General features: G+C 38.5%; 2 protein-coding genes across 2 annotated transcripts in view; one reads left to right on the forward strand and one right to left on the reverse strand.

Annotated features, from left to right (window-relative positions):
- LOC137387322 (major facilitator superfamily domain-containing protein 3-like) overlaps window positions 1-5,526 on the reverse strand; it is a 113,206-nt gene extending 107,680 nt beyond the window's left edge. The window contains exon 1 of the mRNA XM_068073701.1: window positions 5,452-5,526. The gene's annotated coding sequence lies outside the window, so the exon portion shown is untranslated. The remainder of the gene's footprint in view (window positions 1-5,451) is intronic.
- Window positions 5,527-5,842: 316 nt separating this feature from the next.
- LOC137387445 (general transcription factor IIF subunit 2-like) lies at window positions 5,843-24,375 on the forward strand. The gene is made up of 6 exons (XM_068073871.1): window positions 5,843-5,976; window positions 11,808-11,881; window positions 15,371-15,504; window positions 19,481-19,665; window positions 21,450-21,593; window positions 23,688-24,375. The coding sequence occupies exons 1-6, from the start codon at window positions 5,893-5,895 to the stop codon at window positions 23,799-23,801; spliced, it is 735 nt and encodes a 244-aa protein (XP_067929972.1). The 5' UTR covers window positions 5,843-5,892; the 3' UTR covers window positions 23,802-24,375.

The raw sequence follows: 24,375 nt of genomic DNA on the forward strand, positions 1-24,375 counted from the left end.
AAAGATCCATAATCGACAGCATTTTACTCGATATTACTGCCAGTGTGGGAGAAATTCTACCTCCCGAGACATGATGTCCAAGCATCAAAAACGGTTGAGGGAGATGGACGCGGCCAAGGAACACGGAGGTAAGGAGGGCCTCCTCTATGAGGTCGACGCAGACAATTACTACACGTGGGCCGAGTACGTCGCTCTAGATGACCGGAATCCCTTCCCAAAGCCGGAGTCTTACAATCAGTACTCCCGGACGGCTAATAACAATCGGAAGGAGGCTCCGACCCACTCTGCTAAGAAAAGAAGGGCGCCTGCACCCGAGGCCAGTCGATCTCCGTCACCCCCGGTAGCGGTGAGAAGCAAAATAGTTCGACCCACCACGACCTCCAGGTGCCTGCCGGCGCTACCCTCCGACCCCTCGCCTCAGACTTCCGTTCGGACTGTTAATGTACATTAGGAGAGGTTAGAAATTTCGATTCCAAGGAAGACAATGTCGGCCGCTGACCGGTTGAGGTTAGAAGCTCGGCAATTGCGTAAGACGGCCGCATACTTAGAAAAGCTGGCAGACCAGCAAGAGGCCAGACCGTAGCTACGACGGTAACAAGTAGTTGGAACTCATTTCCTTCGCTATTTTATCACCATTACTATCCTTTCTTATTATTATTTTTACTATTATTTTTATATATATGTATATATAGACGGATGGCCGTCTATAGGGGCGGCGTATGTGGCAGATTTGTTACTCCTCATATTATCCAGCTCATTTCAAGTGCATGCTTACTTATATTATTAGTCAACCCCGCGTCATTAACCTTTATATGGTCGTTATTACCATATATAGTCATTATGCCCTTATATGGGCGAGCTGCAACCTATATAAAGGAAGGCATAGCCCGCAGTGGGGGCAGTTGTTTGTAATATAGTCAATACAATTATACACACATACACTCTCTCTTCATTTCTTGCTTGAGCAGTCAGCAAAAGAATTAATGCCGGATAGACGACCAGTATAGGCATCATCGGTCAGCTAGTTGACTACGGGGTCAGCAGCTAAAGGTGCCCTGACTGGGTCGACCTAATTATAGGGGAGTTGTTTCCGGTTATAGCTAGCGCGCAGACGTGTTTTTGTGATCGCTCTTGCTTACAGCCATTTCCATACCTATTTATTATTCTCATTCTTTACTAACTCTTTATATACTTGTTACTATACTACTACTAACTACTAACCAACTATATGCATATTAAAATTTTATAAAAGGAAAAGAAAACTACTAGTTGAGGTCTCAGAATTAGTTCTGTCTGCCTGGAGTGTGAATATATTTTGTTTTTGTCATTTTTGTTGTGGAGCACTTCAGTCTTTGTTGCACACTATAATATAGTGTTGAAGTGCTGTCTGTGCAACTGGTATTTACTTTTTGATTACTTTGGGTTCTGTGTGTGGAACTGGAAATTTTCTATGTAATATAATCTTCAGTTTTTGGTTTTCGTTTTGTGTGCTTGTACTCAGAGCCACTTTGTTTGTACTTCCGGTCTTCACAATTGTGATCTTGCTTGTTCATTTTGTTGTTTGCTTCTGTTTCTGATTTTGATATTTAATCTCATAATGAGTGACCAGTGTGGAAGTTGTAAAAAGACTGTAAAGGAAACTCAGTCTGTTATTCAATGCAGCTTGTGTAAATTTTGGTATCATGCTAAATCTCCTTGTGCAGAGGCTAGTGAAGCATTGGTTAAGTTTTTAGAATCTGAGGATGGTCAGAAATCAGGGGTTCATTGGTATTGTCGAGTATGTGAAATAGGGTCTAAAAAACTCTTCGATCAAATGGTTATTGTTGAAAATAGGTTGACTTCTGTTGAAAAGCAGCTTGGAGAAATTAAGAAGAGTATTGAAAACTTGTCAAAAAAGCATGACAACATGCCTGTATTTTCTCCTCCAGCACCAGCAGTAGTTGATATTGATCTCATTGCTCAAGAGATTAGTGAGCGAGAAAAGAGAAAGTGCAATATAGTGATTTCTGGGGTAAAAGATGGAGATGAGAGCCTGGTTGAAAGGTTGATCCATAAGATTGATAGATCTATAAACATAGGAGAGACTATTAGGTTAGGAACCGGGTCTGATAGACCACTGCTTGTCAAACTTGGGTCTGAGAGAGAAAAGTGAATGACTGCTGGTAAGGCTAGAGCTGCACTGCAGAATGACGGCATTTTTGCCGCTATATTTGTAAATCCTGATCTCACCAAACGAGAAAGGGAGAAACAGTATTTTTTAAGACAAGAGTTAAAAGAAAGGAGAGAAAATGGTGAAGATGTGATGATAAAGAGGGGAGCAGTTGTCAGTAGACCTACACAAAAAAACTAGGAAACAAAAGTAAAATACTTTTGAGCGCTAATGTCAATATATCATACACAAACATACGATCCTTGAGAAACAAAGTGAATTTGCTTGAATGGGAGGTTAAAACATCTGGGGCACAAGTGTTATGCCTCTCAGAAACTATGTTAGATTGTAGTATTGCTTCTGGAGAAATTACACCAAGTGGTTTTCAAATCTTTAGGAAAGATCGAAATTGTCACGGAGGGGGAGTTGCAATTGCTGTAAACAAAAATATTGAAGCAACTGAGATTCCAATGCAGCTTCCAGAAACAGGAGCACTTTTAGTTGAACTAAAGATAGTAAATAGCAAATTGCTAATTCTTGTGTTCTATAGACCTCCTTCGAGTAATGAGCCACACCTGATTCCGGACCTTTTAGAGTCGGTGACTGGTATAGCTAATTCTAGAAAAACCCGCCTCATTGTTTGTGGAGATTTAAACATGCCATCTATTAACTGGGCAGAGTATACTGTACCAACTGGGGATGTACCACAAGCATTACTAGACAGTGTTGCAGACCTAAACTTAACCCAGCATATACATGAAGCTACCCATGTAAAAGGAAATATCCTTGATATAGTATTCAGTAATGTACATTGCATTAAATCTATCATTGTTCATAAATCATTACTAAGTGACCATTCCATCATTGACATAGAGACACACTTAAATGTAAAAGATGATGAGAGGACTGAGAGAAAGATATATTTCTATAAAAAAGCCGACCTGACAAAGGCAGAAGTTATCTTGTCTGCTTTAAGTGAGGACATTGATAAGAAAATAGCTCAAAATGATAACATTGAGGTCCTCTGGTCACTTTTTGAACATGCTATGGAAAATGTTATCACTGAATGTGTGCCTTCTAAGATACAAAAACAATCCTCTCAACCACCATGGATGGATAGGCAAACTGAAAGGCTATTAAAAAACAGCGTAATACATACAACAAAATGAAGCAGACCGGGTTGCAAACATACATCAGTGAATATGAAAAACTTAGAAAACAAAATAAAAAAATTATAAAAAAGAGAAAGGCTCAGTATCTCTCTGACAAGTTATTTGTTCCCTTGCAGGAGGGTGAAACCAAACCTTTTTTTAGATATTTGCGAGACAGTCGCTCAAATGATGGTGGAATCATTCCTGAACTGAGAGGGTGTGATATGATGGCTAAAACACAAATTGAAAAAGCTAATGCACTAAACCAACAATTTCAATCTGTTTTTACTTTGGATAAAAATGATTACTTACCTGCAACAGCTTCACCTCGTTTTAAAGACACTAATCCCATAGAAATAACTGAAATTGGTGTACTTAAACTTTTGAATGGTGTAAAAGTTGGCAAGGCTGGGGGTCCTGACAACATAAAAGGAATTACACTAAAAACATTTTCTTGCTCGGCCACTCACAAATATTTTTCAATATTCAATAAACACAGCGAAATTACCTTCAGTGTGGAAACATGCAAAAGTAGTGCCTATTTATAAGAAAGGTTCAAGGCATGATCCGGCCAATTATAGGCCAGTATCATTAACTAGCGTATGTTGTAAGTTATTGGAACATATTATCCATTCCCACATAAGTGCCCACCTAGATAAATATGATATCCTTACAGATGTGCAGCACGGATTTCGTGCTAAACGATCCTGTGAAACACAGCTTATTTGCACAATAGATGATCTAGCTAAGAACATTGATAGAAATTTGATTACAGATATAATAATACAAGACTTTTCTAAAGCATTTGATTGTGTGAATCATCGAAAAATGGTTTATAAAATTCGAAATTATGGAATACAAGATCAAGTCTTAAACTGGATAACATCATTTTTAGAGAATAGAACTCAAGTAGTCGAGGTAGAAAATGAACTGTCAAATACTGTGTCTGTAACTTCTGGTGTGCCGCAGAGTTCGGTGCTCGGACCATTGTTGTTTTTACTTTATATTAATGACCTTCCTGATAAGGTAAATTCTCAGTGTAGACTTTTTGCAGATGATGCCCTGGTATATGCCACAAGAGATCAAGCCAATACATTGCAACAAGATATGCATGCACTTGAGGCTTGGGCGAATCTCTGGCAGATGAGTTTTAATCCAAAGAAATGTTACCACCTTTCAGTGGGAAAATCCCATCTCGTGTCAAATAAAGAGACTTCTTTTTTCTTATGTGCCCAAAAACTAGAAAGCGTTTTATCTAATCCGTATCTCGGAGTAGAGCTCCAGAGTGACTTAAAATGGAATAAACACATTTGCAAAATTGAATCTAAAGGGAAGCGATTAATTGGGATGCTTAGAAGGGTACTCCGAGATGCGGATGCTCGAACTAGAAAGGCTGCATATACATCCTTGGTAAGACCAGGCCTTGAATATGGGTGCGTGGTTTGGGACCCACATCTTAAAAAAGATATTTTATCATTAGAGCAGACACAAAACCTAGCACTGAGATTTATTTTTAAGAAAAAAGGAATTACTAGTTTCACTAATTTAAGAGAGAATACTTCTTTTGAATCCCTGGAGGAGAGACGATCCAGACTGCGTAAAAATATTTTTGGTAGAATCGTCGGAGGCGATATTGATATAAATGTGGGAGTTAAAGTCAGGGAAAGCGGTTCTGATAAAGAGGAAAGGCCTCCTGCATTGTCTACTCGATTTGGGAAGTATTACTTGCCCCACATTAATACCGATCAGTTAAGATATTCTTTTTGGCCTCGGACGGTGAGGGAAGTTCGTGCCGAGGTTGAATAGCTAGCTTGCTCTTTTAAGCTGAGTTCCGCTATTTTGTTTTTTACCTCCATTGGAGGGTCTTTTGCGGAAAATTTTTATCTGATCTGATAGAAGAGAGGTCGACCTAAGCTAATCAGACGACGGACCTTAGGGTTGACGTGGTCTTCTATAATCACATACAGTTATAGGCACGGCAAGCTTAATGTAAGCCGACCTGTCAGGTCGCCATTAGGTACACTGGTAGACCAAGACAAAAACCAGTACACTTGGTTAAATTTTATTTTCAGCATCTACCAGTTTTGCTGAATTTTGGATGTATAGCAAAACAAAAAACAAGCACCAAATCTAGAAAACTTCAAAACTTACCCACTACTATATGTAAGTACGCACAAACGATTTTCGGTGGAAAATCTGAATTGAGTGCGAGAACTATTCACTGCGCCAATTCCAACAAACTCACCGCAAATGTAAACATAAATGAAGTGAATGGGTCCGCAAAAGATATACACATGTGCGAACCTAAGCTGCTGTCTGTATGGCCTTTCGATGGACGCCCTTGTCTGAATAGCAAGTTTTAAACAAATCTTTACTCAGGTCATTGCCTTTATGCGATCAGTTGTACGATAACACGCTTCTGTGACGACTGTAACAAAGGCGGACTTAAAATTTGCCCTATGATAATAAATTCGCCCAAATTAATATTCTCTATTGCATAAACGAACTGTAGGTTTTTGTCCGTTCTTTCTATGATGTGTCGACGCGTTTGGATTATTCAGTTCGCATCCGTTTTATAATTCATAAAAAGTGATGGATTCCAAAGCTAACCTGATAGAAGCTCACAAATTGCAAGAAGTTGATAATCAGTTAGCTAAAAACGTTTGGTTGGTTAAAGTAAGTGAATTTTTTTTAATTTTATGTACTTGCATTTTGGGTATGTATCTTGTAGTCTGGCTTCACGCCCTGTTTGTATCTTGTTTTGGTGTTTTATACAACAGCATAACTATATTTCATTGCGTCCTTCTGTATTTTGTTTTACTCACGAATGGCCCTTTTTTGGGCTAGAGGTTTTCGTGTTTTTTTCAGACTAGTGCGTACATGATATGTGTAAGGGTGGTATTTGTTTTAGTTTTGATTAATTACAGGATCAGATGTCAGGTATAAACAAGTATTTATTAGGATTTATTTATGTAAGTTATAACACAAGCAGCATCGAGGTTGTCTCACGGTCTACCGGAAGTCACAATATGACCTCTAAACTAATAACTAAACTAAATCTATAACATCTCCCTTCACTACCAAAATGTTTAAACCATAAACCATTTCCAGAGATAAAAGGTAGAACCCAAACTTGTAAATGTGATTGTCAAACAATATAATATCAAACAAGTAAACTACAACTACTAACTACCCAGAAAAACTATAATCTCTAAGTAAAACACGGGATCCCACCCAAGCACCCGGAACCCCACCCAAGAGCATGAGGTATCAGCCGACCACGGCTCAGGACCCACTTATGAACACTCATACTGATCTAAATACGCAGGTCTTTTTAGTTCTCTGCCAAATCTAGACTGCGTTACCACCGGACTCGATGCTGGGACAATTTGCGGTGCGCTCGCGATGCTAGTCGACAGTTCATCAGAACCCCCTGGTTCGCTTGTGCGGACTCTGTTTGGATCCCCAGCACTTGCATTTTTTATAATTTCTGAATCATTGTTGGGCATAGGAAACTCTTTAGGAGGCCCTGAGCTGTTGACTTGACTACTTCGTATATCTATACTATTACGTCTGAATATCATGTTGTTGGCTGTCTTCACTAAATATGATCTATCACTATGTGTATCCACAATCTCACCTTGTATCCATGTATCCTTTGCAGTTCTGAAATATACTTGTTGCTTTGATCTAAACATTTCTTTTTCAGGCCCAGCTTTTCTATCATGGTAATACTTATCCTTAGCTTTGCGTTCGCCTAATGCTAATCTGATATCACCTAACTCGTATGTCTGAACTTGATACCTACTTTCTGGGAGGGCAGACCATCCCGCAGAGAGCGCCCCTGCAGCAGCTGGGCAGGGATAGGCAAGCCCTCTGCAACCGGCATGTTGTGGAGAGTGGTCAACCCTTCCCACCAGTCAACACATCGACCCATCATCGACTTTACCGTTTTAATAGTTCGCTCAACTTGGCCGTTCCCTGAGGGATGAAGCGGCGAACTGGTGACATGCTTAATTTCTTTTGAATTACAGTATCCTCTAAAATATGAAGACGAGAACTGAGGACCGTTATCTGATACCAGTACTTGCGGAGTCCCAAAATCTGAAAACACTTGTGATAGTGCTTGTGCCACAGTTTTAGCAGTTGTGGTCGCCAATTCTTTTGTCGCCGGCCATTTGGAAAGATAGTCTACTACCATAAGGTACTCCTTACCTTTGAAACTAAACACATCGACACCAACTTTCTGAAATGGGAAATCTGGTATCTGTACCGGAATCAGTGGTTCTTTCTTACCTTTTCTTTCCACTGTACGACAAGGCTCACAAGCCATGCATTTGTCTTCTATCCGCCGTCTTAAGCCAGGCCAAAAGACAGCTGTCTGAGCGCGTTGTAATGTTTTAGTTATACCCTGATGAGTAGAATGTAATGTATCTAAAACCTCATTTCTCAATGTTACCGGAATTACTAGTCTGCTGCCGTAAAATACAATACCCCCTACCTCAACTAGGTTATTTCTCAGACTCCAGTAGGGTAAAGCCCGACTTGGGCATGCTCGTCTGGCAGTTGGCCACCCTTCCCTGATGAACTGCGGCACTACAGCCAGTTCTTCATCATTCCTCGTAGCCAGGGCATACTTACACATAGTCTCTTCAGATCTAATTACCACATTGCAAACCTGCATAAGCGGATCCGGTCCCAGATCTTCTACCAGCCCTGTACCTGCAGGGCACGTTCTGGAGAGAGTATCAGCTATTACCATGTCCTTACCCGGAACATAAGTCAGCGTGAATGAGTAACTTAGCAGCTCCAGTCGCATGGCGGCCAGCCTAGGGGAAAGCGTGGCTATCTCTTTTTCCATGATACCCAACAGCGGTTTGTGGTCTGTGGCAATGGTGACATGTCTGCCCAAACAGTAATATCGGAATCGTTTGCATGCAAAAACAGTAGCCAACAGCTCCTTCTCGATTTGCGAATACCTTTGTTGGGTTTCCGTTAGAGACTTAGCCACAAACTCAATGGGCCTACCATCCTGTAGGAGTACGGCTCCCAAAGAATGAGAGCTAGCATCAGCTGAGAGGGTGACTGGAGAGTTTGGATCAAAGTAAGAAAGAGTGGGAGCATCGAGGATACTCTTTTTCAATGCCTCAAAAGCCTGGGCTTGCTTAATCTCCCAGTTAAATTCCTTCGACTTTTTGCACACATCTCTCAAAGGGTAAGTCAATTCAGACAGCCCTGGAATGAATTTGGACAAGTAGTTTATAAATCCGAGTACCCTCTCAACTGCTTTGCTATCAGTGGGTATGACCATATTCTTCACAGCACTTACCTTGTCGGCCCCAGGTCGGACGCCGTGTTCGGATAACTCATGACCTAGAAAAGTCACCACTTGCTGTCCAAAAACACTTTTCTCTTTGTTTAGGGTTAGGCCAGCGCTTTTACATCTCTCTAAAACTTGGCGTAGCCTATCATTATGCTGCTCTAACGTTTTGGCATGGATCAAAATATCATCGATATATACCTCTACTCCCTCAATGCCTTGTAACATGTCAACCATTTTGGCATGAAATAGCTCAGGTGCGTAACATATACCCATAGGGCATCTGAGGTATCTAAACTTACCGTATGGTGTGACGACACAGGTGAGCCTCGAAGACTCATAAGTCAACGGCAACTGGTGGAAGCCTTGCTTCCCATCTAAACAACTGAAATACTTAGCCCCATGTAGACGAGCAAATATCTCTGTGCTGGTACTAATGAGACACTGTGTTCTGATCAATTGAGTATTTAAGTACTGTGGATCCAAACATATTCTGATCTTATCATTTGGTTTTCTAACAGTTACTGTTGGACTTAGCCACTCGGAGGGCTCGTCATCCCTACATATGATGCCATCATTTTCCAGTTTGTTTAATTCATCTTTGAACTTTTGTCTAATACCCTGTGGTATTGTTCTAGGTGCTACTGCTTTAGGCACAGCTGAGGGCTTTAACTGAAACTTGATTTCGTTTTGAAGCTTACCCAAACCCTGGAAAACACTCATAACTTTTCACAATGTCTTCACATTTTTTAGAACCAGCATTGCTGATTGACAGCTCGTTTACTACATTTACACCCGGTATGAGCCCCAAATCCTTGATGGCAGGTAATCCCAACAGAGTCCTCTGATGCGCTGAACCATCGACTACATAAAACATCATTTCGCATGCCCTTTTATTGATTGTCACCCGCAATGAGACTTTACCGAGTGGCCGAATTTGTTGGCCCCCAAAACCCAGTAGTGAAATCCTAGTGCTCTTGATGCGACTAACCCCCAAACTCTTCAAAGTAGACATGTCCATAATGCTTACCTGGGCCCCCGTGTCAACTTGACATTTTACAATTTTGTTCACAATAGAAATATCTAAGAACCAACCCCCATTACCCCCGTTAACACTAAAAACTGAAAATTCAATGTCACTCTCTTCTTCAGAGTCTGGGTTTCCTAGAGACACCGCCAGTGCCTGATGCTTTCCATACGCATTACCCTCCTATTGAGAATCTACTTCTACAGATAGAGTTTTTAGAGAATTGTCACTTTTCTGTCGTCGGCCTTGTTTGCACGCTCGGGCAAAATGATTGAATAGATTGCATGTGTTACACCGCTTTCCATACGCGGGACACCGGCCTTGTGCATGGCTACCCCCACAATATTTACAGTCAGAAACCAGTTTTTTGTCAGAATGAGGTGTCGTTTGACCTTTCCACTTTCGGTTTATTGCATTCACTGGTGCCACTCCTCCTTCAGCACCTAGGCCTACTGAATTTACTACTGAGCTGCTAGAGCTGCCTAGCCCATCTACTTCCTCTCTCTGATGCTTGAGAATTATTTCTTTGGCCCTCATTTTTGATTTAATTGCATCTAAAGTCACACGGTCATCTAATTGCAACTCCCTGGATAACTCTTTATCTTTTATACCAGCCAAGATTCTTGTTCTCAACACAGACACTTGTTGTTCATCTCCCCAATTACATTTGGTGACTAACTCATATAGCGCCCTAATGTATTCCTCATTAGATTCATGATTACCCTGAACACGGTTAGAAAACAGTATACTGTAGTGTAGTGAGCAGTCTCTGGGTTGGAAATATGCATCAAACGCAGCTAATGTTCTGGCATACAATGTATTCGCAGGTGTACCACTAGTATCAGGTGCTACTGTTAGCAAAAGGAATATTTTTTCAGCTTCTTCCCCCATTACAAAAATGAGTATGTCCACCTGTTTCTGGGCTGTTTTGGCATCAATGTCAGCTGCACTCCTATATCTGGCAAAACGCTTTTTTCACTCAGGCCACATTTCACTGGCATTAGTGAAATCCAGTTCACTGGGAGGTTTTACTGCTGGCATAATTTCTGTAGATTGAAGAATACTATATGGTTACTATACTGCACTTATCTGAGAGGTTTAAAGTCAGATCAATATTACATTGATAGACTGATTTGCCTGTGGCACGCTTTGTTGAGACAATGTCTCACTCCTGACAGTTCACCTCAATCATAGGGTGCTTGGTGACCCTACTCGCAGCGCCATGTTTTAGTTTTGATTAATTACAGGATCAGATGTCAGGTATAAACAAGTATTTATTAGGATTTATTTATGTAAGTTATAACACAAGCAGCATCGAGGTTGTCTCACGGTCTACCGGAAGTCACAATATGACCTCTAAACTAATAACTAAACTAAATCTATAACAGTATTCAACTTCAGCCAAAATAGTATTTTGGTTGTAAAAGTTGGGTGGTATCTTCGATTACAGATGATTTCGTTCTAGATATAAAGTTTTTGTCAGCTACTCGGTTGCTTGTTAGCATATTAACGATGTAGAACAGTGTAAACAGAATACAGATTTGAATTGTAACCAAAACGAAAATTTGTTTGCAGATCAGTTATTATTGACATAGTAGTTGATGTGCAACAGCAATATATGACCAATGATATACAGCCCCATTGGGCTGTATATCATTGATATTACTATTGATTACCACGATTAAGATTGCTCATATATATATATATATATATATATATATATATATATATATATATATATATATATATATAGCAATCGGTCAATGTTAGGCCAAATAGTAGTTACATATATCTCACATAAATTCCAATAAAAACTTTCCCAAAGTTTTTTTCTTGATTGTTATCAATCTGATATGTTACCCTTGTCTGGCTTAGTAGATAGTAAAATGTCTATGTAGCAACCAAATTAAAACTTTGACACTGTTTGCATGATATCGAGATAAGATTGTTACATGATATCGAGCTAGGATTTACGGCGTAAAAGGATGACACAATATTTTCAGTTTATTCTAGGTAATGAAAAGATTAAGATATATAAAATAATGTTGGACAATATTATCTATAAATTATGTCGATAATAATTGTAGCCTATATTTTATAAGAAAGAGGGAATGTGATGTTTTGTCACATTTATTAATTGGTGTCCTGTAATTTTTGAAGGTGCCTAAATATGTAGCAGAGAAGATGAAGAAGGCTAACGGGGTCTTAGGCCAAATCTCAATGATACCATCCAGGTCAGTCTTAAACATTTTCAAGCTGTTTAACTAGTAACTATGATTATCAGTAACTGTGTCAATTTATGCATATGTCGAGGTTAATCACCTAATCCACTTCTGTCAGTTTTTCTTGCACTTTAGTGTGTGGCATTTCATGTGTCATATAAATGCAAAGGTCATATTTTGTGATATGCGTTATATACAATGCTCAAGGTTACTTTGTAAGTCTTATATAATCTTAATAGACTGTTTAAATGCCTACTTAGTTGTAGCCTAAGATCTTCTGTTATTATTTTTACTTTTAATTTGGTTCTGGAGTAAGTGAGACTAGTAGCTGAGCCTCTGAAGACTAGTTAACGAGTATCACCCCTACAAGATAGGACTAGCCAGTTTTTTGTTGTCTTTCATTGGTTTTGTCTACTAGTTTATACAGATGACTACGAAAGTGCTGTGAATCAACTGGTAGATTAGCAGTGAGTGTCCACTAGTTCATGCAGATAGGGAGAAAGTTTTTTGCTCTTTCATACAGATAGATTAGCTAGATTGGCCTGTTAGTTCATACAGATAGCTGAGCTAGATTGGTCCTTTAGTTCATACAGATAGATTAGCTAGATTGGTCCTTTAGTTCATACCTGTAGATAGATGGTCAGCATAGGTTGGTTAGTTCATGCAGATAGCCTAACAAGGTTTTGTTCAAACAACCATTAGTTATCAAGTCTAAGGGAAGCATTACCTTTTGTCTCCGTTGCCAGGATTACTATTCACCCTGGTCTTCTTGTGATCCATAATTTTAAAACTAAATATTTGGAAATATAAAGCACTGTTAAATATTAGTCGATCGACATGCATGTAGAGCAAATGTATATAGAGACGAACTTCGTATGAGTGTACTGATTTACAAAACTACAATGTTTCAGGAACATCATATGCTGGAAGTTTATAACTAGTTTGTAGGTCAAGAAAGATATCTGCCCATGTTTTAAGTTGTAATCAACTTAAAACATGGGCAGATATGTAACCTCAACTTACAATCACCTCCACAAACTGATATGTGGAGGTGATTGTAAGTTGAGGTTTGACTGTTGTTTAGCATTGGGTTTCCTAAAATTAGTCTTTGTAGCGTTTAAGGATTCAATGGGGCGAAAAGGTTTCCCTTGCAACATAATTTGTTTTGCTGGTTATTTGACTCCAAGGTATTTCGGGAAGAGATGAAGATGACTATCTTTAAATATTTCATTAATAAAATCTTTGCAAAGAACTTAATTACGTATATATAAACGTAATCGGATATATATACATATATTATGTATACAGTTGCGTGTATATGTAATATGAAACAGCACTTAACATATGAGCATACAATATCATCCAGAAAATGTGTGCCTTGGAGTTTACTGAGATATCCAACAAATTGCTTTATCTCTTTCTATATTTTTTCACTATCTATCTTTTCTCTATCTCCTCCTATCCCTCTTAATTTCTTTTGATTTGTCTCTTTATCTCACTATTTTTCTTTCTATCTTTTTCTTTCTCTTCTCATCTTTCCTTCTCTCTATTTCCTGAACATTACAAAATGCAATAGGCAAAATTAACTTTTATTGCAAGGGCAGCTTAAATATTCTTAAAATTAGGGGTATGACATTTTAATAACTTTAAAGGTTGACTTGCAACAAAATTCACATTACAGTTATTTGGTATCAAAAGATTCACCATGTCTTACTCTATTGTGTTGTAGGTGCCAAATACGTGGAAATGGGATTACAAGCTGTTAAAAGCTTAAAAACGAAAAGCCGCCGTAGATTGGAATTTGTTTATTTCTCTGACGTAGTCATGACAGTTTGGTTATTGTCTTGTCACGTGTTGTTCTCACGTAATTTGAAAAGCCAATAAAAAGCTCAATATAAAACTTATCGTAGCACTAGTTTATGACAACCACTTCGGGTTTTACCGAAGACCCGTATCAAATATAGATGCGCGCTACTTTACAGTTTTGTTTCGGCTTGATCTAATCGGCAAGTCGTAATCTGATCATGTGACCCAATACTTGGCCAATAATTTTTGCAGCACTTTTCGATTATCACAGGTAACCAACAGGCTCGTCATGATTATCAGACAATGATATGTACTCCTTTGAAGTAAGGTTGAAAAATTAAATGAATTTTTATGGTAAGCTATAAGATATCACTGCTAAAAGTGACAGCATTACCATGACGATAAAATTGACGCACAAGAACAATAAACATGGGTTTATTGAATGTGTGAAGTATATTTGTTAAAATATTTTGACGAGTAAGGTTGCATGAAAGTGTAAACAGGAACCATCTCCCACAACTACGTCACATTTGAGTCGTTTTGGAAAAAGAGTCCAAACTACGGCTGTCTCGTGTGGCTGCGATTTTCTGTTCGTTTTTTTAGCTTTTAAAAGCTTGTAATCACATTCCCACTCATTTTGCACCTACTACACAGAGTAAGACATGGCGAATCTTTTGATATCAAATACCTGTAATGTGAATTTTGTTGCAAGTCAACCTTTAAACATGTTGCATTTTTAGCTGAAATTAGCCACCGGAAAGGAGGTCTTCTGCTAGAGACTGATCACAAAAACTTTTTCAAACTAAACAGCAGGTTCACACAACATTTTCTCTTTTTCACATGAAGCAAAAACCTAGTGATACACACACAGAGCAACTCGGTTGCTAGGCCACTCGTGTAGGGCTTGAGAAGAAAAGTGTTTTTCTATAGAGCCCTTCAAGCTGGGTCACCTTTATGTAGATCATGTAGCAGCAGTATTAGTTGGGGACATGTCAGAGTCTGATCTATGAGTCTCAAGTGGTTCGTGTAGCAGCAGTATTAGTTGGGGACATGTCAGAGTCTGATCTACGAGTGTCAAGTGGTTCGTGTAGCAGCAGTATTAGTTGGGGACATGTCAGAGTCTGATCTACGAATGTCAAGTGGTTCGTGTAGCAGCAGTATTTGTTGGGGACATGTCAGAGTCTGATCTACGAGTGTCAAGTGGTTCGTGTAGCAGCAGTGTTAGTTGGGGACATGTCAGAGGCTGATCTATGAGTTTCAAGTGGTTCGTGTAGCAGCAGTATTAGTTGGGGACATGTCAGAGTCTGATCTATGAGTCTCAAGCTATAGGAGGTTCACATTACTATACATTGGTTATTAGGTATTCATCTTTCTAAAATAATCCAGGATTAACTTGCATAGCTTTACAGATATACCCGGAGTGTAGATTTGATTGCTGTGTCATATCATATGAACTTGTCAACAAAAAGAAGGAAATTTATAGCCCATATTTCATGCACAAGTGATTCCTAGAAATATCTGCTAAATTTTTCAATAAATACACAGGTGTTTGTTACGAAGTATGTCAAGTTCACATGCAACATGCATCCAGCTGCAACTACCGATTTGTAAGATGGAAAGTCGCACTCTTGTTACTGATGGGTGAACCAATCTAAGCGATTAGCTAGGTTTCAGTTTTAGTGTTTGTCGTTGCAGTAAGAGCGGGAAGACGGAAATATTGTACTCATTAGACGATAGATTAAAGCAGCCCCAAGAATCCACCCCAACTACACACAAGGTCATCATTACACCACAGTACAAACAGCATCTTGCTGTTCTTGGACAGACAGGTATTTCCATCTACTTTACATGTATCTCTTCATTGTTATTTTGCAAAATTGTTTATTCTGGTCAAAAGTGTAGGTTGATTCACATGATTGCTGTATCAATCACTGTTTACTTTGATATAGCCTGGGCATGGCTCTCTTGAGGGGGGTAGAAAGAGAGCCTGGGACACATAGCGAAAAAAAGATAAAGTAACTTCTGCAAAACGAGCGACATATGTTACATATGACGCTCAGACTGTTACTAATGGAAGCGCGTCGATAGATTCAGATCTCATGATGTATTGGATGTGGCGCGTTTAAAAGCCTATCGTCACAGTCACGTGACTTGATCTAATAAAAGGTTCTATGTTTTCAATAGGCTGGGTGGTTACGTAAAACCCTGTTTGATAACAAAACGATTAGAACCATAGGTTACTATTCTCTCGCGGTTTCACGTTTGCAGTTTCATATCATGGTAAAAAAATGGAGCGATTCAAAAATCATCTATCAAAGCTAGGCATAGTCACACTTAGACCGGAACAGTCTCAAGCTTTACAACATGTTATTACAGGTTTTGGCCAATTTATAGTTTTTCCTACTGGCTTCGGAAAGAGTATTTGTTTTCAGATGGCACTGTTTTGAAGTGGTAGGTCCGAGTTGTTCATAATAACTGTCGCGAGTAATCATATTACTTGCGAGTAAAATAAAACAGATTACTTTTTACTAGATAAACTTTTCTTTACTAGCAGCGTGTGGTTTATTTTTGTTGTTCTATTGCTATTCGTTTGCTATGTTTGTATTGTTATTGTGACATTTTTTTATTTAATTGATTTATTTTTTTATTATAATTAAATCAAAACACATTTAATTAAACATGAAATAATATAACTCCGGTGATTGATTTATTATGCAACCAACATTTCATACTTACCAACCTGCGTTTGTTTGTTTGCCAATTCAGATTAAAATAATACATAATACTCACGTAGATCATAAATAAGACCGTCACATGATACTCCTTCGGAAATAACGATTGTTATATTAGCGACTGCAGAAGTCGACTTTTAAATTTGTCTTCCTTGGGTGTTGCTATGTGTCCCAGGCTCTCTTTCTTCCCCCACCCCACAAGAGAGCCATGCCCAGGCTAACTTTGATAGCTAAGGCATTGTCTTCATTTGAACTTCCTATAATGCTTACGTGTCAATATGCATCAACATCTGATGGGACTTGTCAACCCTGGGCAGTGAAGAGAAGACAACTTTACAATTACATCACTGGTATACATTTTACAATTAAACTTGTCTTTACAGTCATACGTCAACATACGAGCTTGATGCATTCTGGAACTGAGCTTGTCTGTCATTGTTCCCGTATCGCAATGCATTATTTCCTATATAAATAGCTAAATACAAAAATTAATCTATTCCCATTATATGAGAAAACCATCTAAAACAGGATATTACGATAAAACCGCATTTTTAATTGTCGTAGTTCAGTACCTACACTCACACAATAACTAATACCTATTTAGAGGGTATGATCTGCAATAAAATGTAATATGACTAGGTACAGTACTGTATGGAGCTCTTACCTTCGAGACAGACGTAGTGGCTAACTGCAGTATGAAAGAAACTTGACAGCAATGCATTCGGTACACTAGAGGTTTACACAATTACAGGTTTTATGGTATGTGTATCAGCATTGGCTCTATTCTTATTTTAGCTGAGATGTGCTTCACATAGATTTGAGATGTCTCGTAGCTATTGGATCTCTGTCCAATTCAATTCCACATTCCTTCTTTTTATAATAACTAATCCTCTGGTAGGCAGATCCTCAGATGTAATAACTAGCTGCACAAGTATTCCTGAATGTGACAAAAATAGAGAGATAGTCTATCAACCGAAAGTTACAAGTTTGAATCTTGTTCAAAGGCAATTTTTTCCCCAACTTGTGAACATGGTTTTGGATGGACACGCCTCTTATCGGAGGAAATATTACCTTTTTATAATGCACACTCAGTATGGACCACATCAGCTAACAGAGATTTCTTGTTTGGCCACCACAGCTAACATATTCCTTGTTAGGCTAAACCAGCTAACAGATTCCTGGTTGGGCCACCACAGCTAACATATTCCTTGTTAGGCTAAACCAGCTAACAGATTCCTGGTTGGGCCACCACAGCTAACATATTCCTTGTTAGGCTAAACCAGCCAACAGATTCCTTGTTGGGCCACCACAGCTAACATATTCCTTGTTAGGCTAAACCAGCTAACAGATTTCTGGTGGGGCCACCACAGCTAACATATTCCTTGTTAGGCTAAACCAGCTAACAGATTCCTGGTCGGGCCACCACAGCTAACATATTCCTTGTTAGGCTAAACCAGCTAACAGATTCCTGGTCGGGCCACCACAGCTAACATATTCCTTGTTAAGCTAAATCAGCTAACAGATTCCTGGTCGGGCCACCACAGCTAACATATTCCTTGTTAGGCTAAACCAGCTAACAGATTCCTGGTTGGGCCACCACAGCTAACATATTCCTTGTTAGGCTAAACCAGCTAACAGATTCCTGGTCGGGCCACCACAGCTAACATATTCCTTGTTAGGCTAAACCAGCCAACAGATTCCTTGTTGGGCCACCACAGCTAACATATTCCTTGTTAGGCTAAACCAGCTAACAGATTTCTGGTGGGGCCACCACAGCTAACATATTCCTTGTTAGGCTAAACCAGCTAACAGATTCCTGGTCGGGCCACCACAGCTAACATATTCCTTGTTAGGCTAAACCAGCTAACAGATTCCTGGTCGGGCCACCACAGCTAACATATTCCTTGTTAAGCTAAATCAGCTAACAGATTCCTGGTCGGGCCACCACAGCTAACATATTCCTTGTTAGGCTAAACCAGCTAACAGATTCCTGGTTGGGCCACCACAGCTAACATATTCCTTGTTAGGCTAAACCAGCTAACAGAGATTCCTGGTTGGGCTCCCAAACAGGAAATCTTGTAAGCACGAGCCACTATCTGTTTGCAATAGTCATTTTTTTGACATTCTTATTATGAGTGTTTGACTTTAAAGATGAATTGGTACGGAGTTTTAGTAGATTTTATCAGAAAGTATTAGTATTTTTCCATCATTATGTTTTTTAATGTTTGAGTTCATCTGACTGCCAGGATGTTTCAAGATTAAAATTGATGAAAACTGATTACAGTTAAAATGCTCAGATCAAATGAAAGTGTGATTATGATGTCTATAGTTGCAAAGAGATCGACTGTGTAGAGACACGTAATGCTACAGCTTGAAAGTAATAGCTGATGTCAACTATTACAGGGATAACAACTAGTGACCTCGTTTTGCACATAATCTTATTCTGATTGTTTTAACATTTACTTTGCGTCTCTATTCTGTCAGTCTTTTTGCAACTATAGACATTGTAATTGCACTTTCGGTTGATTCGAGCATTTTATTTATGACCAAGTTTTGTCGATTTTAATCTTGAAACATCCTGGCAGTCAGATCACCTCAAACAACAAAAACAATCACAAATGATAGAAACATACTTTCTGATAAAATATACCAAATCTTTGTGCAAGTTTATTTTAAAGGTTAATTCTTTTTATTTTGTATTCTTCATTATCGTATCGCATCACTGTTTTGTCTTTTGAATACGTGTAGTTTTGTTATTCTGTCATGATGACAAATATAAAATGACGCGCATGTATCGAATAAGTTGCTTTGTAAACTATAAAACTAATGAGCTGCCACTCATGTGTTATACTAGGTTGTCTCCACTCGAGGGCGAGTCAGATGACTTGATCCTCCAACAATTGTTCCTTGCATGACTCGGACAAATTTTGCTCATCTATGAGTAGGCTGTGTCACATGTTACCTGACAATAGTTAATCTAGGACGGAGTCTTCGATCATTCCTATTACTGACAGCTACTGTCTGGTATGACTTGAGGGTCAAGCTGGTTTGAATATGTTGGATTTATCTATAGAGGCTGGAAGATTAAGCATAGATGGAAAAGTTATACAGAGAATGGAATGTAGGCCCCAGGCTGATCAGAATTACCTTAAGTACAAGAAACACCAGGTTGAAGAGAGTAACAAACCTGAAAGATATGTCATTCAGATAGACAACCCCGTGAACACGTACAAACCAGTTTCTACTCACGCTCATATTGTAAGTGGTAAATTTCATTTTTAAATGAAGCAAGTGTTTAATTCCTTTTTCTGCCATGCTTGACAAGACTTTTTTGTCTTGTTTCTGTTCAGTTCTTAACTTGTGTTTCACCTACAGGTAACCTATGCACCTTGTTTTTAGCCAATCTAAATAGTGTAGGTTTTTATCTTGCCTAAGATTGCTCGGGGTGGTAGCAGCGGGACTAAATATGCTGCCAATTGTGAAGTACGTTATCCTCTCTCGGACTGTTTGAACTGACAGATTACCAACAGGCCATCTGTCTGATACATATTGTACCCGACTTCAACAGTCTGTCCTTTGTGATAAATAGAGGAGTGTCAGTCTTGAATAATGCTGGATTTCTTTTTATATTCTCGGTTACATAAATATTTCAAGCTCTTCTTTGCAACTTTTCATGCAAAACTTTCAGTTATTCTTTTTTCTCTTTTACCTATCTTCCCCCTCTTATCTTATTTCCTTCCCTTTTACCTGACTTCCTTCCCTCTTACCTGACATCCTTCCCTCTTACCTGACTTCCTTCCCTTTTACCTGACTTCCTTCTTACTTATCTTCTTCCTCTCTTACATATAACTTCCTTCAGTCGAGTTATTTCCCTAATATTGTTCATAGACAATCCAGGAAACCATAATAACAATGAATAAAATTAATTTTGTTTTAATTTCTCCATGCCTGTAGGTGTGCTCAAGAGTTTTAAATAGTTTGTATAATGATACCTCTTACTATTTGGTTTTCTATCAAAACCAATTTCAGATGTCAGATGCCACCCTCAAATGTGCCCTCAGTCTGTCCTTTAGTCATTTTATCGTCAGTGTGATAAAGTGTATTAACTATTTGTATTAAATTAATATTAAGTGTATTAAATATTTATATTGTAATAATATTATTGTTAAAGTGTTTAGTTAGACCAGTGAATAGTCTGTTACATAGCCATAACGCCAGTAGTGTGCGTTCATAATTGTCCTCCACAACTTCTTGTCTTATAATTTATTTGTTTAGAACATTGTCTCAGATGAAGATATACATGTCTGTTCTTTGAAACATTTGGCCACACTGTTACTGTCACGTATGTTTTAGCCTGCCATAGGCTTTTGAAGTTTGAAATTATAAAATATAAACCCTGACTACGACATAGAGTTAGTCATAAACTTCTATTATCTAGAGTTATCCAATCACTAGCCTTTCTAATCTACAATTATTAAAGCTCAATTATATGCCTTTACAACCTAGAGCTAAATCTTACCCTAGGACACTTATGTATTCGCCTCATCTAACTTTCGCGTTTTTGCGGAGTCGTCCTCTCGCGAAAATTTCATGAGCGAAACTAAACTATCATAATTAATGAGCGAAAACGCGGAATTAAATAGCTTTGTTCATTAATAGTCCAAGAGACAAATGGCAGCAAGTGATCAAATTGCATTATCGATCTCGGCCACACAATTCTACCTGCGGTTCACACATTTTCAAACAAGTCCCAAATTGAAAAAACTTTTCATCGGTGAACCGAACCTGGGGAATCTAATTATGTTTGTTCCACTGCATTTATTTTCACATCACTATATTTTCGCACTCATCAGAGCTGCGAATTTAAGTTGCGGCGAAATTTTACTCTGTGTGCTACTGATGAAACTAAATACTAGCGAAATATAAGTGCCCTAGGGTATATAAGACTTCTTGTCTAGCTGGAGCTTGCTGTTATGTGCATATTCAAGGCTTGTGTTAGAAAAAACTTGTATGGAGAATGTGAAGGATATTGTATTAATCAGGCTGAGCATGAAGCAAGGAAGAAGGCAGATGGCAAGAGATCTCGCGATGATGCTGCGCATGTCAAGGAGCTCTTGTTTAAAGCATTTGAGAAACACCAGTACTATGCTCTGAAGGACCTCCACGCGCTCACCAAACAACCGATGGTTAGTTTGGTTTAGCTTCGGCAGTGTTTTGCACAAGTGAACGATATTATATCACTAATCCTCAAACGTTTTTTGCCAGAGGATATAATGTCTCTATTTCTTATACCGTTCTTTATCATTCTACTTTTGGAACCTCTTCTGCTCTGGTGTTGCAGTTGATAACAAACGTGTCGGTATTTAAATGTTATAAAACCTAGTTCACACTGTATCACAGCATGTTCTCTCAACGGCTATTTATCGGCTATGTGCGCCATAAACCAATGGCATCGCCGTGGCAGCACAGGTATGTCGGAAAACATTTCAGCTGTCAAAATTTTCCGATATTTCACCAGGCGTCCGTGACAATCTTGTTTAATGTGCACCACTTTGGCAATAGCGATTTGCTGTGATGGATTGCTATATCTACATTTATATTTCCCTTCTTGATTATTCCTATGGTACTCGTATTTCATCGTTTTAGCAACCGCATTGTTTAATGAGAAAAGTATGTCGGGGACTATTCGACGGTGTAAATGTAGATGGGTTTGTGATAGTGCGAACATGGTAGTCACAGACGTCTACAGATGTATTGTGTGATGAACGTCAACATATTGTGATATAGTGTGAACCAGCATTAGTTGTGTGTTATGAACTAGATACAGACCTGCTATTAATGTGATGATCAGCTGAGACATGCATTTTAAAACGGTCAACTGATAGGACCCTCTTCCAGGTGTGTTTAGTTAGAAAAAGTACCAACTGCTCTCTACTATCAAGGTTTCACCTCATACAGCCTAAGAACTCAATCAAGCATATGTTATTAAGTGGGGGATGTCCTTCTGCCTCCATCCAATATAAGGTTTTGGGCTAGTAAACAGTCTGCCCATCAATGTTCAAAATTTGGAAACATTGAGCTCTGATTCATGTCGATCATTGGGTATTGGATATCATTATTTTTGTAGAAACAATAAACAGTTCCAGCCTTATAACAGCTGCAAACATCTATATTATAGAACTTTTATAATATACCAAATGATCGGCATGAATCAGAGCTCAATGTTTAGCAACTGCTTAGCAGCTGCTATTACATCATAAACCATTCAGCCTTTCCGTGTATTACAAATTTCTTTTACTCTCTCTCTAGTTTAAAAATTAATTTCAAATTATTTCCAAATGTTTTGTAATTTACTTTAAATATGTTTTTTTGTGATTATTACAACTGAGAAGCTCTTTCGTGTTGTAGCTGCTTTCTTTGCGATAGCGAACTCAGTTTCTTGCTATTAATTCCATGCTAAACAATTTGATTTATTCAGTCTTTAAATATGTCCAGACGCTGCGACACAAATTGTCCTACATTAATAGCAGTTATTCACCATGTTTGATTTTTAGTTATAACTAGCTGTGCCTCCCGGCGTTGCCCGGGTATTAAAAGTCAGCTTATAAACAAGGAGACATGATGAGAGTTGCCTGTCACTTGCTATTAGCCTGGCACATTGCCAATAGAAAATGGTATTAAAAATCAGCTTATAAACGATGAGAAGTAATGACAGTTGCCACGCGCTATAAGCCTGGCACATTGCCAATGGAAAGTTCCAGTAAGCTAGTTAATAAGCACTAGGCTTCTAATGATGTATACCATGACGTTGTGTCAGCGTTGTCCAGCTACAGCTATTCTAATATTAGCTATAGCTGGAGGGACACACATACACACATACTTTGAGAAATGCCAAAGGTTGGGGCTTAATTTTAATCACTGAAGGTTTATAATTCATTTATTATTTCTGTTTAATAGTACAATGAATATAAGGCTAAAACCACTAGTATAGCGTTTATAAGCAGCGTGATATGGAGCTTAGTTGTATACATGGATGACACCGCTATGAGACTCTAGTCAAAATGGAAGGATGAGACATTCTCTTTTCGCATTTATTAATTTGCTCTGTTGTTTGTGTTGCTCAATTAATCTTTTAATTGTTTTGATTATTACATCTGATTTCATGGTACGTGTATGTCTCTTCACACATAGGCATGTTGATGCTGAACTATTTATGTTTGTCATCCCTTTACCATAGCAGTGAAGGTTTGTTTTGATATTTAGAATGCTTCCTGTTTTAGCCCCATCTAAAAGAAATATTGAAGGACATCTGCAAGTACAACCTCAAGGCTCCTCATAAGAATATGTATGAACTGAAGTCAGAGTACAGACACTATGGGGAAGGCAGTGACTAGCCTCTTCGAGCTTATTAGAAATATTATTTGCAAATGCACTTGTATCATCATTATTACAATATTCTATATTATCATAGTCTACACGTTTTTGCACTTATATATGTATCTTAAGTTGCTCTTTATTCTGTGTTGTAACAGAGCAACAATTCTATTGAGTCGTTTATTTTATATGCCCAAATATTGTCAATTCGGATCTCATTGGGCTGGATCAGCAACATGTTTATATCTGACCTATAAAATATGGCTGCGCGGAAAACGTACACGCCATCACTTATGTAATGCATTTTGCTGTAAACTAGGCTAAATACTGTATAAAAATAGTTCACAAGCTAAATTTGAAAGCCAAAGGTGCTCACTTCATTTGACCAATCAAATCTATTGTATATATTATCGATGGTGAGCGATCAGTTTAGGAGAACCTGATCTTAACCTACATTAGCTTGAGTTCTCTATACCTAAATAGTTGATTGCGGTTGTACTGCTCCCGTTTGAGTATTGAACTACATTTTATTTTGACCCTGAGGTTTTATGAAATTTTTTCCAAAAGTAATTAATAAAATCTCTGTAAACACTG

Source organism: Watersipora subatra, chromosome 2, assembly GCF_963576615.1.
Source record: "Watersipora subatra chromosome 2, tzWatSuba1.1, whole genome shotgun sequence".
Classification (NCBI taxonomy): Eukaryota; Metazoa; Bryozoa; class Gymnolaemata; order Cheilostomatida; family Watersiporidae; genus Watersipora; species Watersipora subatra.